This window comes from Panthera onca, chromosome E1 (genome assembly GCF_046562875.1).
Source record: "Panthera onca isolate mPanOnc1 chromosome E1, mPanOnc1 haplotype 2, whole genome shotgun sequence".
Lineage (NCBI taxonomy): Eukaryota > Metazoa > Chordata > Mammalia > Carnivora > Felidae > Panthera > Panthera onca.
The window spans coordinates 19,675,293-19,690,007 of NC_138352.1; the positions used below are offsets into that span (position 1 = coordinate 19,675,293).

General features: G+C 52.3%; 1 protein-coding gene across 4 annotated transcripts in view; it reads right to left on the reverse strand.

Moving 5' to 3' along the window:
* Positions 1 to 12,404, reverse strand: part of MYH10 (myosin heavy chain 10) — a 130,103-nt gene extending 117,699 nt beyond the window's left edge. For 2 of the 4 annotated variants that reach the window (XM_078437773.2, XM_078437769.2), the window contains exons 1-2: positions 12,018 to 12,403; positions 5,143 to 5,518 (exon numbers count right to left, since the gene is read on the reverse strand). In XM_078437773.2, the coding sequence (XP_078293899.1) occupies positions 5,143 to 5,518; positions 12,018 to 12,076 (435 nt within the window). In that variant the 5' untranslated portion in view covers positions 12,077 to 12,403. Of the gene's footprint in view, positions 1 to 5,142; positions 5,519 to 11,750; positions 11,885 to 12,017 lie in introns of those variants that run through there. The other 2 variants (XM_078437767.2, XM_081791165.1) reach the window with 2 other exon arrangements.
* Between the last annotated feature and the right edge of the window lie 2,311 nt (positions 12,405 to 14,715).

Below are 14,715 nucleotides of genomic sequence, written 5' to 3' on the forward strand. Positions count from 1 at the left end.
CACTCTTTGAAATGATTAAAGACCCCAGAGACCTTTCATTTTATATAACCAAGCTTTTATAAACATATACCTGTTCATTTCAAAATACCCATTTTAAAATAAATCTCTTCGTTTTAAAATAACGATACTTGTTAACATCAACAACATCTCTTATGAAAATAACCTTACGTTTTCCACAACGAAAGTGAGAAGGTGGTGCTGCTTTCTATTTTTGCCAATCTTCTGATTGTCTGGCTCCAGAGAAAGTGGCTCGGTTTTCAAATCTGTTTTCGCATTCAATCTGTGGTGCTATGTTGTGTCGGTTGGAGCAAATGAAGAAAATTAGCCTCACACACATAGTTGGTTTGGGAAAGAGAGCCGGAGTTTAACTGCCTTTCCCAGTTACCGTGGAGACTCCCCCTGGATGCTACCCCGAGACTCGACAAGTGAGAATTTCTTCAAGATCAGACGCAACGTGGCACACGTATCCCTATCGACGAACTTGCATCCTGTTCCTTACGTCAAAATCCAACAGCTTATCTTGCCTGTTGAAAGAATCTTTAACCCATCCGTGATTTTGTAACTATGTACACATCATTTGGAAAACGCTGGCTCAGTGAGTTATGATGGCCTTCCAGACGATGCCATTTCATCGTATGCCATTGGAAAAAAAAATCTGTCATTAATATCGCCCTCTGTCTCATCGGAAAGGGTTGCAAGTGCTGACAGGCCGTCCACAGGGGTAAACGGGAGTTTCCCCAAATCCGAATTTTCATGTGAAAACTCAGATTTTGGCATTGGCAACAAAGACGATCAATTGTTCCGTCTGAAGGGACGGGGCCGCTTTGTTCATTTCTCTAAATGTGTCTGCCGAACACCCCAGTTTGAGTAACGGTGGCTTATCTGTGAGTCACAGTCACTCTATCAGATAAAAATTGTGCACTCTTAAAAAAAAAAAAAAATAGCGAGTTCAGTTTGCAACCCATAGAACTACGCCCCTGCCTTTACCCGTGGTTCAGTATGGAAGTGTTTTATGCACGCTTTACCACCCCATCGCGTGGTATATTCAAAAGACTCCAGGGTTGACATTTCATAAAATCAATGATTTCTCCTGCTTTCTCAAGGGCAGCCTCACGTGACACTGGATTATAAGGACTGCTAGCACAGTCTGGGGTCACTGCCTTCCCCCACCATCGCTTCTGTACCTTCAGTACCAACACTGACAGCGAAAGGGGCAAGTAACGTCTTCAAATAATCACGAGAGCCATTGTAACTCATCCACTGGAACAGTCTTAGGGAGACCCTGAGGGTCCACAGGCCGTGCTTTGAGAACTTCTGGATTACACCAACACAAAGCAATACAGATGAACCTTAAAAATGTGATGCTGAGTGAAGAAACAGACACAAAGACCATCTCCCATGGGATTCGTTCAGGTACAAGTTCGTAAAGAGCAAAAACTACACTATATTGGTTGGGGATGTAGGCTTGGTTGATAAAACACACCGGGGGATCTTAAGACACTTCTCAGGAATTAACAGACAAAGCAGACAAAAACTAGTAAGGAAGATTTAGACAGAATTAAAAAGCTTGGTCCAAGGGCCACACACAGAACCCCCCACCGAACAATAACAGAATTAACGCTCTCGCCAGGCCCAGACAACGCTCATCGAAACTGATGATACACAAGGCACACAGCCAGTCTCCACAAAAAACAAGGAACGGTATTATGTGAACCGTATTCTTTCCAATGCACGCAGTTTAAAAATCAGTAATAAAAAGACAACTTAAAAACCCCACCTTGCGAAATTTTTAAAGTCTCCTTTTAGGTGGTTCACAGGTTGGACAAGAAATCGTAACGGAAAACAGAAAATATCTAGGGCTGGTGAATAAAAATACCACGCATCAAAAGGTGCGTGTGAGGTGAGCTAAACCAGCAGCAGAGGAGGCATTTACAGGTTTCAGATGGTTTTACTAGGAGAGAGGACGAAGATATGTGACCTGAGGAGGCGGGAGGCCGGGGAGGGTACATTCGACGAAGATACAAGGAAATGACTTAACTAAGCCTGTTGGCAACGTAACTCACTCACGTGAATGTGCGTTACCGCCGGTCTCCAGAAATGCGTCCAAAAGGTCGCTCCCAACTCCCTACAGTGTCTGCACCTCAGCGGCTCAATCCCCACCCACTGGTGAATCCCAACGCCAAGGACACCTTCCTCACCCTTGTGGATACCTGCAGCCCCACTTTCTTACTGGATCCTTTAAGTTTATGCATTTATTTTGAGAGAGAGAGAGAACGGGGAGGGGCAGAGAGAGAGGGAGACAGAGGATCCCAAGCAGGCTCCACGACACGGGGCTCAAACTCACGAGCCAGGAGATCATGACCGGAGCTAAAGCCAGACGCTTAGCCGGCTGAGCCGCCCAGGCGCCCCTCTTACTAGGATTCTTGAAGGTCAAGTGCTCCAGCTTGTCACTGGCGGGGGCCCTTCCTCCACCCCACTAACCGCAGACACGACTGTCCCAAATTCTGAGCTCCGCTGGGACCTCACTGCTTCGAGATGAACTCAGCTTGTCCTTCTCTAAAGACCAAGGGGGGGCCACGCTTGGAAAAGAAATCCAGACCTCGCTCAGGTTGTCCCTGAGTTTAGCTGGGAAAAAAAAAAAAAAAAAAAAAATCAAACTTACTTGATAAAAGACACTTGCAAACTCTTAGAATCACGGCGAGGAAGGACTACAGAGGAACTCAGGTGTCCTTTCTTCGATTCCTTCTCTTTTACCCAGAATCTTCTTCCCCTTTGAATGTCCCTCCTCTCTCCCACTTGTAGGAAGCTCGAGGAGGTCGGAGGCGGGGAATCAAGGTGAAGAGGCTGGCAGGAAAGGCGGCTGGCTCCCTTCCACACTGCAGCTCCCCGCACCCCCGGTGTCGCGTTTCCAGCACCAGACAGCACCCGACACTGACCCCTGCTCAAATCTGAGATGTCAGCTGGCGATCTGACAGGTGACATCTGACATCTCACATCGCGACCCACCTCCCTCCTTCGCTCCCTTATTCCCCCCAGACCCCTTCAGCCCACTGGACCAGGGAGGAAGGGAAGGGGGACCGTGCGGGCAATGGGTACGATGGCCACGGGTCCCCTGCCTTCCCAGGGTGGGACGGGCCTGCGCCCTGGCAAAACCACAAGCCGGGCCAGGACGTGGTGGCCTCACACATTCTGCTGTGCAATCCTGGCCAGATCCTCGATGCTGCTCTCCCGTGATGCTCTTACTGGTGACTTCTCTTCCCCAAACCTTTTCCAGTTCAAGCCGCCTTCCCGACCGTGGTGGGCGTCCCCCACTTTGCGCCTTACCTCACAGAGACAACAGAAATGGGGGGCCGTCAGGCTTGACTGTACTACTCTGGCAAAGGTTGTGGGAGAACCATCCACTCCTCAGATCCTTCCCTGGGCAGCTCCCTCCTATCAGAAAGGTTCCAGCCCTAACGCGACCTTCTCGAAGAGCCCTTCACGGAGCCACTGCGGAAAGCCACTCTCCCGACTTACTCTATCCCCAGTCCGGTTTCATTTCCTTCTGGGATGTGTCAGAAAGGCAGGGACCCGGCCCGTCCCCACACCCTCTCCCCAGCACCTAGAACACAGTGTTCAGTAAATAGTCACCAAATAAACCAATTTCTTTGGGAAAACTAGTTCTGAGTGACCAAGAGCCCCGGGAGCACACCCACACCCCTCGCACAAAACTACGGCCCTCGTGGGGCACGTGGGCGGCTCCGTCGGTTGAGCATCCGACTTCGGCTCAGGTCGTGATCTCGCAGTTTGTGAGTTTGAGCCCCGCATCGGGCTCTGTGCTGACAGCTCAGAGCCTGCTTCAGATCCTGTCTCCCTCTCTCTCTGCCCCTCCCCCGTGCTCTCTCTCCCCCCTAAAAATAAACATTAAAGAAAAGAAACTCAACCGCTCTCTTCCCAACTCAGACCTTTACGAAATCAACTTTTCCCTCTGCTTTGTTTTATTCTAAATCAAAGCTCTCTAGCGCCTTCTTTAAGCCACTGCCGCCCTGTGTCTACGATCCCCTCAAGCTTTTTTTTTTTGTCATTCTAGAGCTTTTCGGGTATCTGGCTTCCGTTTTGCTGCTTTCCCTTATCCCTTAGTATTTTTAGTAACTCTTTCCACATGGTCAGTGACATCGTCGGTAACTGCAACACACGTGTCAACTGGTCAACTGCTGACCACAGGGCAACCCCGGCCTCAGTCTCGTCCTGGCTTCCTCTTAAAAACCTCAGTCCGATTCCGGCTCAGGTCGTGATCTCGTGGTTCAGGAGTTCGAGCCCCGCATCGGGCTTGCTGCTGTCAGCACAGAGCCTGCTTCGGATCCTCTGTCCCTCCCCGGCTCGTGCTCTCTCTTTCTCTCAAAAATAAATAAAACATTAAAAAAAAAACAAAAAACAAAAACAAAACCCCTCAGTCTCCATTTTTCCCACCAGCCTGCCCTTGGTAACTCGGATGCCCTCACTCCTCACGGAATCCTCTGCGCTGGCAGGGCTCTGTGCTCCACGCTCCTGGACACACACGGACTTCCCGCGGGTCTGCGGTCTGGATCCTACTAGTAACGCAATTCTCACCCCACATCCAACGCCCTGGTCTTCCTCCCACACGCTCTCCTGATCTCATCATACTCCAGCAAACCACTACGAAAGTCTTCAACTACCACGTGAGTATATTTAATCGCAGGTTGGATTACTTAAAATCACGCATTAAGGGGTGCCTGGGTGGCTCAGTCAGTTAAACGTCCGACTTCGGCTCAGGTCACGATCTCACGGTCCGTGAGTTCGAGCCCCGTGTCGGGCTCTGTGCGGACAGCTCGGAGCCTGGAGCCCGCTTCGGATTCTGTGTCTCCCTCTCTCTCTAGCCTTCCCCTGGTTGTGCTCCCTCTTTCACAAATAAACATTTTAAAGAATAAATTAAAAATAGTAAAGTAAAATTACACGCTAAGATACAAAGGAATGGGAGACTCGGGTAAGCAAGAGGCGGCCTTTCTATCTGTAACACGGACAGTCACGTTAAACAGAGAGCGCGGGTACTGCACGTTCTCATGTGGCTCCCACGACGGCAGGTGCAATTTACTTGAATTCCCAGCCACCACCTCCCACGATCACGTGGCCGGAAATACTCACGTAGATAAGTCCTGAATAGTAGCGGTCCTTCAGGTTGTGTAACACAGAAGCTTCGTTCAAGCACGTCAATTCCGCCATATCCTCCACCTTGGAAAACTTAGGTGGGTTCATCTTCTGGATGTCATCTTTGTTGACCATCGCCTTCTTTCCGTTCTCGGCCAACTCCACCATGACCTCGTCTCCCCGCTCTTCCTTGATACTGGCTGCCTCGAAACCATGGCGTTCCGACGGGATCCACACTAGCTTTTTAGCCGTCCAGTCGGCCTGAGTGGCGGGGTTGTAGATGACCGCTCTGTCCACAAAGAGGTACCTCTCTGGGTCTTCGAGTCCGGCTCTCTGGGCCATTGTAAACAGAAGGATCCAAGAGCAATTGCCTCTAGGAGAGGAAGACGAGGAGGAGGACAAGGTTAGGTGTTTACAAATACTGGACAACTCACAGATTTTACTCCTCTGAGGAACTTAAATCAAAACCTTTGGCCGACAGGAAGCATCAACGGTAGCAGAGGCGCTGGGGTCATCCCCTTCACGGCCACGCTAACCGGGCATCCAAAATAAATGTCAGGGGTGACCACAAACTAGGAGCCCTCAAGACATGCCCTCTGTTACCAAGGGCTGAAAACCAAGCAGGGGGAAGAGGCCGAGTTCCTGCGGGACTCTCCCCCCCGCCCCACCTCATCTCTTCTCTCGCCCCCGCCACAAACTAAACAGGGAGTCAAGAAGGCAAAGGAGAACGAAGACAAGGAAAGCAGAGACTCCTGATGAAAGGTCACGGAGGTGGTGCCTGAATTACGGTGGCCACGGGGGCGGAGCTACAGAAGGCACAGTAGCTGCTAAACAGTAAACCATCAAGGGGCGCCTGGGCGGCTCAGTCGGTTAAGTGTCTGACTTTGGCTCAGGTCACGATCTCACGGGGAGTTCGAGCCCCGCATCTGGCGGTGCACTGACCACTCAGAGCCTAGAGCCTGCTTCGGATTCTGTGTCCCCCTCTCTCTCTGCCCCTTCCCTGCTCGCGTGCTGTCTCTGTCTCTCAAAAAAAAAAAAAAAAAAAAAAATGAATAAACGTTAAAAAAATTTTTTTAAAGAGAAAAGCACATTCTTCAAATCAGGTTAGGAGTTAGTCTAGAACATTCGTGATTTTCACAATTAATGTATCTTAAGACCTAACTGGTTGACTCAACACCCATCTGCCATTGGTTCATACTGAGCCGTCGGCCACGGCTCCATACGTGCCCCTCTCAGCTGCGTCTCGTCCTATCCTTGTGCCCCTGACTTTCTGGATCAAATGACGGGATTTTACAGTCATCACTCACCTTTCCGATGTGACTCATCACTCCTGCCTGACAATATCTTTGTGGAATCTGATGCCATCATTAAACACTTTTGTTATTACCCCAAATTCCAGGTTATTACAAATCCCAGAAGTATGGTCTCCGTGACCTTGTCCAAATCAACCCAAGAAGCCAACTGAGTAACTCCTCTTGCTCTATCACATCTTCCCAGTTTTTGCCTCCCCCACAAAATGATGGGGGTTCTTAGTAGGCAAAAGACAGAAAGCTGCAAGGCCAATCATGGAGTAGTCCAGGGCCACCTGGCTGGCTCAGTCGGTGGAGCGTGCGACTCCTGATCGCAGGGTTGTGAGTCTGAGCCCCACTCTGCGCATGGAGATCACTTAAAAATAAAATCTTAAAAGAAAAGCAGTCCAAAGTTGTTAAGAGGCTCTTAACCTCGGGTCCACAAATTTCAAGCTCCGTGAAATCACTGAAATGGTATAAAAACGTACATTTCAGAAATTATTTGTCCTAAGGCCACGCATCACAAACTTGCACGCCCCAGAGCCTGGTTCTCAAACTTTGGCGGGTGCAGCACGCAAAAGGCTTGCTGGAGCCCCATCCCAGAGTCTCCAGTTCAGCGGGTCCGGGGCGGAGCCTGGTAATTTGCATTTCTAACAACTTCTCAGACGCAGCCGGTCCTGGCCGCCCCCCCCCCCACCCCTTTGAGAACCATCACTCCTTAGTTCTCTGGTTGCCATGGTGAGCCACTGGCGTTAACAGGTATGCTGGCATAGAAACAAAGGTTGACACCCAATGTTCTAGACTAATTCTTAACCTGATTTAAAACGTATATGCTACCGTTTTGAAAATCATGGACTTGAGTAAAACAAAACTCAGAAAACAAGATGAAACAAATGAACAAAAAAAAAATCACAAAAGATGTAGCATTAAGACTTCTCCAAACAAAAATGCTAACATGTTTTAGAGTTCAACTTGTATTTGCCTTCTTCGGCATTCATGTGCAGGCGGGCCATACAGTACAGAAACTTTTCGCGGGGAGCATGTACAGTCTGAAGAATGGTTTCCAACTCCCATCATCACCTCCAGGGACCGGCTTTCGTAAGACCAGTAACACGCTTTCTGTCTTTGCAACGTATACTTTGCAAACCGCTAAAAAGGGAGCCATGGCACTGAGGGGGGAATCATCCAAGGTCAATCTGGCCCCGGACAAGAGGACACACACCCCACCTTTACAAATGGCAGCCTTTTGAAAGAGAAAATATCCCACCCTAACAAAATATGGCAACAAGTTACTCTCATGATTAAGAGGTATGAACTGTATATCCCACATGACACCTAGGAAGTGGTCTCACTTCTCGTAGGCGCGTGCATGCACAAATTTCTGTAATTTTACATTGGGCATGTAATTATATGCTTAAGTTGAGTGGGTGGCTATAAATTAGAATAGCTTAACAGGTCATTTCTGCAGCAGACCTTTTTTTTTTTTTTTTTTAAAGTAAATTATATACTTAAAAATTAGTTTGCCGAATTGGTACATTTTATTTTATTTTCTTAGGTTTATTTATTTTGAGAGAGACAGAGAGAGCGCAAGCAGGGCAGGAGCAGAGACAGAGAGGGAGAACCAACTCGGGGCTTAAACTCATCAACCGTGAGATCACAACCTGAGCCAAAATCAAGAGTTAGATGCTTATTGGACTGAGCTACCCAAGTGCCACCCCAAATTGGTACATTTTAAATTTATCTGTATTTTTTTCTAGGTGAGGAAATGATTGTCATGTAAGGTGGGGGAAAACAATAGATCACAAAAATGTTAATTTTAAAATGCTCCTGAGGTTGTGGGGGAAATTTACATACACACTTCTTTTTTTTTTTTTAAAGGGAACAGATAACGAATTAAAAACAGATAAGTGGATAAATAGGAACAGATACACATTGAATCTTCACTGGATAGTGAGATTACAAATTACTTCCACTTTTCCGGAGTTTCCTACAAGTAATTAGACGCTGAGCGGACAGGACCGTTTCCTGTTCCTGGCTGTATGGTGAGCACTTAGCAGCTTCCAGGGGCCACAGGACACTGACCAAGTATCACAGGCGTGGTCCCTACTCTCATCGTGACCTTCACCTTCTCCACAACCCAAAACCTACCATTCCTCCCAATCCTGACCCAAACGCGGCCCTCTGAGAAGTTCTTTCTCAGGTCAACCTGGCAACTTAATCCTTCTCGTCCTCACATTTTCGACTGCTCTCCTGGCATTCTCCGTGCTCTCCCTGCACGCTAGCAGAGGGCTGAGCACGTAGTAGGGACTCAGGCTGCTGAGTCTGATCGAGTTCGCGCGGCCAGCGAGGAGGCTGTGTTCGCTTTAACTCCATTCCTTCGTACATTTGGTCCCCGATCTTGAGAATCCTGCTATTTAACGGTGAACCCACTCCCAAAAGCCTAGTCTACAGGCAGGGAGAACAGCACAATGTTTAAAAATAGCAAACACTGCTCTCTATCGTTAATTACGGCCGGGCACTATTCTTTCTACACGGTTTACCTTTACCGCCTCTCAATCCTCACAACTATCAATATCTCCATTTTACAGATGAAGACGTTAAGGTGGAGAGAAAGCCGATAACCAGTGCGAGGTCGCGGATGTCACAAGCAGCAGAGCTGGGGTTAACCTCAGAGTCCCAGCCAGGTGACCGGGGGGTGTTCTGAAGGGCGTGAAGTATGCTCCACGCTGCCTCTCCACTAAATAAAAATCCTATCGATTCCGGTTTCAAGAAGGCAGGCTCAGCAATGAGCAAACACACTAGCACAATCCCGCAAAGGCTTTACGTTTAATAGGAAAAGAAAAAACCACTTATACTTAGGAGAAAAGGGAATAAAGAGGAAGCTCTTTGCAACAGACAGAAAGATAACTGGAAGGTGTTTGGTATCATCGGGAATAACTGGCTAATTGTAGCGAAGTCATTGATCTGTAGACGAAGGAACCCCCTACTGAGCCAAAGCCCCATCCCCTTGACTAGATTTAGACACACACACCCCCTTCCCACGGCCATTTTTTACTTCCAGCGAAATGCCACCCAGCAAACTTCTCAGCTGCCTCCGGGCACCTACTATAGGCACAGAGATGGGAACAACAACTCAATTTTGTGAAGATCTTACGCACGCCAAGCCAAACAACGATGGCTACATTATCCGTGACAGCACATCCCTCTAGAACAGATCAACTAAAACAGAATTGTCCCACCTGGTTTAACACCCCCACTGAGGCGACTTCACCTTACAGGCACGTGGGAACCTATTAATGCGCCAAAAATGCCGCGGAACCAAATGAGCACGCCCCCAAACCAAACGCAAAAGGGCACCCGCTATCTGTGGCCCGCACCTTCTCTCTGCTAACATCTTCCCGCTGGGTGTGGAGGCAACCCCAGGAATTTCAATGCTTCCCGTTCGCTGAGAAGGTCCACCAAATGCTGAAGCATACAGTCTCCCCCTCCCCGCACGACGTGCCCTTCAGAATTTCCTCCAGCTCGCCTTTCATTCTGTCTGTCTTCATTGTGATGATTTCCCCAAGGAGCCCAAATAAAAAGCCAACCTCTGGGGTCACATCCCTTTGCTGCAAAAGCTCGGGCTGCACACCGCCCGATTACACCATATGCTTTCTCCAGATAAGGCCAGGGAAGAACCGAATTTGAGACACAGAAGTAAAAGGATGCATAAAATAAAATGGCCACTTTTTCAGAATCCGAGACAGACGGGGGCATACTTCAACGTCAAAAGCATGGGACTAAGAGAATACTTGGTATGGGGAGACTGATGAAGGAAATAAAACAATAAATAGATTAAAGTTTTCCAGAGTGAGGTACTATCGAGAATAATGAAGCCTGCCTCAGAGAATCTTCAGTTCCCAACGTTAAAAAAAAAAAAAAAAAAAAAAAAAAATCTCAGCAAAGCCAAAGTATTATATTTAGTATATTATATTATTGGGCAAAAACAGCAGCCTTTGTTCCGTTCGCAGGCTGGAGCTACCCCGCCTGCTCTCCCCTACCCCACCCCACCCCACCCCAGCCACCCCACCCCCTTGCATCCACCGCAGTGGTCTTGAACGGAGCCGCAGAGGCCCCAGAAACAGATAACGGTCACAGGCAGAGGCCACGCCACCCAGCTGAGCCCAGACCCGCCGAGCGACCAGCCTCCCTCCCCAGGCCCCGGCTCCCGGGCCCGCCGGCCGGGCCGGGGGGCCTCCCGGGTCCCCCCGGGCCGCACCCGCCCACCGCAGGCCCACAAAGCCCCCGCGAACGCCGCGACTCGGCGGCTTCCACTCCCCTCCGACCCCATTCCAGGCCCATTTCATGGGCTCAGGGTGTGACCCCAGCTGCAGAAGGCCAGCCAGAGAGTCCGCGGCGAGCCGTGCCCGGATCGCTTACACAATAAAGGGATCCCGAGGCGAGGGCTGACCCTCCCCCCGGCCGCCCTGCCGCAGCGCGCCCCCGCCGCATTTCCCGCCTCGCCCCCCACCCCGCCCCGGGCCTCGCCGCGCGTCCGGCCTCGGCCCCCCGCGGCCCCCCGCCCGCGCTCCTGCCCCACGGCCCCGGCGGAGTCCACCCACCCCCTCCGCGCGCCGGCGGCCGGCTCGGACCCTCGCCCGCCGCGCGCTGCCCGGGCCGTGCGGAGGGGCCCCTGCCCTCCGGGCCCCCCACCCCTCGGGGCCGGGAGCGCCGCCGGCCTTCCGAGCCCTGCGAACCCTCTACCGCACCCGGGCTGCCGGGCCGGCCTAATCCGCCCGGGAACCCACCCAGGAGCCGGCCCTTCTTGTCCGGCGCCCCCCACCCACACCCAGGATCGCGCTTTCCAGCCCGCACCGCGGCTCCCTCCCCTCGCGGGACCCCCGGGGCCTCCACCGGAGCACTAGGCCTCCCGACCCCCTGCCCCACAGATCCCACACACCGAGGACCAGGTCCCTGCATCCCCACCCCCGGAATGCCATCCCCAGCCCCCCCCCCCAAAGGGTCGTCCCCCCGGCACACCCAGGCCGCGATCCTTGCAGGGGTCTGAAGCTCCAGGACCCTATTCCTCGACTCTCCAGAGGGCTCTCCACCCACCGGGGTCGGTTCCCTCCGCACCCCCCGCCAGGGCCGGTCCCCGCACGAATCTCCGGCTCCGCAGCACCAGCCCTCCACCCAGCGCCCCCTCGGTCTTCTCCGTGCTCCTGCCTCCCACAGGCGCCCCGCACCCTTCCCCCCGGCCCGGGACCCTTCCCTCCCCCACCGCCGTGCCCCCGCCCGCGGCCGCCGCGTTCGGACCCGGGCCGCCGCACCTCTCACCTTCAGCCGAAGATGGTGGCGCCGGCGCACGTCCCCAGCCGAGACCACAGATCCGGCCCCTCAGTCCCAAACCCACCGCTGCCTCCGCCGGGCTCCTTTAGCACTGCCGCTCGGGGCTGCCCCACCCACTCCCACCCTCATTGGGCCAGCTCCACGCCCGTCACCGCCGCCCCCAGACCCACTGGTCCGTTTGCGCGCCCATCTCCAAGGGAAGACGTTAGCAACCCGAACGAAGCTACCTTCCCGAGGTCCGCTCCCTCCACCCACCTGGAATGATGCTCATTGGCTCCCGCTCCCAGCCCAGGCCGCCGGGGCCGCAGTCTCATAGGCTGTCCCGCACGCCCGTCACAGATTCCGGGAGGTGCGGCCGGGGCAGCCGCGGGCGATTGGCTGGCGCCCGCGGAGACGGACAGCCGGGGCCGGCCGGGAGCCCGCGAGCCCGCGGAGCAGCGGCTGCGGACCCCGCGGGGGCCCGGGCCGTGCGGACGCCGGGGCAGGTGTGCCGCGGCGGGGAGCCCCGAGCCGCGCCCGGACGCGCCTCGCCCGGCGTCGGGCCGACGCGGCAGCCCACTCGGGCGCCTCGCCGCCCCCTCTCCGTGCCGCAGCCGGCGTGCCCCGCAGCCGCACCGGCTCCCACCGCCGAACCGCGGGCCCCCGGCGCTGCCTGCAGGGGCGGGGCCCGAGCGCGGTCCACAGGCCTTACGTCACCCCCGGCGCTGCTGCGGGGGGCGGGGGCCGCGGCTCTGCGGCTCACCTGCAGTGGGGGGAGGGGGCGGGGCCCCGGGCGGCTCTGCCCATGCGCGCGGGCGCCGCCGGGGGCCCCGGGCCGCTGGCCGCGCCGCAGCCGCCGTCGCGATCCCGGGCGGCCTTCTCCGCTGCCGCAGTTGGGGTGTTTGCGCGGGGAGGGGCCTCGCTCCCTACCCGGGCTCCTGGCTGGGCTGAGATCCCAGAACGAGAGGCGAGCCCGCCTAGGAGAGAAGACTCGGGAACAGGACGTTCGTTCACCTCACTCATTCGTTCTTTGCTTCATTCATTCATCACAAGGAGCCCCCCGTCCAATCCCCTAGCGCCTGTAAGCTCTTCGGAGGCCTCAGAAGACTTTGGAGAACTGGAGGGGGCGGGTTGGGGGGAGGGGGAGGCTCCAAAATAAGGAAAGGAAACTGGAAAAATTGAAGCTAATAAATATTTAATATCTGAAATATCTGCAGCATCCAGTCAACTGTAACATGACTTACATAATTACATATAACAGAGTTTAAGTCACAAGAGCGAAACGAATTGCTTGTTCTGCCGAAAAGTGCAAATCATCAAAAGCCCTTTCCCAAATTTTTAGAGCAAAATGCAGTTATTTAATCTTGGCGATGGTGCGTTGCAATACGTGTGATGGAAGTGGGTAAGCCTAGGAAACTTGCAGTCTGGTTAAAAAAAAAAAAGTGAATAAAGCAAAAAAAAAAAAAAAAAAAACAAGGCAGGAAATGATAAGGAAGGGTTGGCTGGTGGAATTCAGAGAGGGCTCCAAGAGGCCTCGGAGCGCAGTCCTTCCTGGGGAAGTCGGAATCAGGTCCTGTGTCCTTTGTCCTAGTGCATCTGGTTCCCCACCCCCCACCAGGCCCCTGGGGTAAGCAGCTCCTTGTCCAGGTGACTTGTGACTTGGCTCCATGAAGAGGTCTGCCCTTAATGCAGTCTGCACGGGGAGTACAGGTTAACTGTACAAAATTCGCGCGAACGACGTTCCTCTTCTGAAGTGTTTAAGGGTGTTCAGAGAGGACCAAAGAGTCCACTGGTCATTTCTGAATGCAGTGTGCCACGCCTAGAGCATTCATGCACAGACAACCCTGTTAGCCACCAAGTCTGTAGTGTCCCACAATTTTTTTTAACGTTATTTATTTTTCAGAGACAGAGACAGAGCACGAGTGGGGGAGGGGCAGCGAGCAAGGGAGACACAGAATCTGAAACAGGCTCCAGGCTCCGAGCTGTCAGCCCAGAGCCCGATGCGGGGCTCGAACCCACAAACTGTGAGATCATGACCTGAGCTGAAGTCGGACGCTCAACTGACTGAGCCACCCAGGCGCCCCCGCCCCCCACGTTTTTTTTTTAAATTTATTTTTTTTTGCGGGGGTGGGGGAGGGACAGAGGGAAAGAGAGAATCCCAAGCATGCTCCACGATGTCAGCACACAGCCCCCTGCTCGCACTCTTTCTCTCAAAAAGTAATAAAAGGGAGATATAAATAGATACTTTAAGGACTCATTCAGTGGATACATAACAGGATGATGTACCAGGGGGGAAAAGGGGCATCACGAAATATAGTAGATTAACAATTGTTTTTCAGTCTACAAGTTCATTACAAGTGAAAGAAATCTTTCCCTTCTTTCTCCATAGTAATTTTTGCTGACAGTCCAGGCTGCTTTACCCCCAGAAGAGAAAGTTCACAGACCATTGTTTTGCACTGTTTAGGTCAGAAGTCCAAACTCATTCCCTCAGGGTGGTTCCGGCCCATGAACCTGTTTTGTATCTGCACAGGGCTGATACGAAGAATTTTTTATTTTTTTTTTTTTTACTTGAATGAATTCCAACATTTAAAAATCTATCCAGCACCATTAGCCATTAGGGAAAAGGAAATCAAAATCATAATGAGATACCACTCCACACCCACCGGGAATGAATCGAAAAGATAGACAATAGCAAGTGTTGGTGAGGACGTAGAGAAACAGGAAAGCTCAGTCATTTCCAGTGGGCATATAAAATGGAGCACCCACTCTGAAAAATCATCTGCCACGTGCTTAAAAACTTCAACACAAAGCGATCCACGAGGCTACCCTTAGGTATCTACCAAGCGACAACAACAAAAATGTAATACGTATATGGACCCAAAGACTTGCACACAAATGCTCACAGCAGTGACAATATTCACAACAGTAGAGAGAAAAGAAAGAAAGGAACAAAGGAAGGAAGGATGGAAGGAAG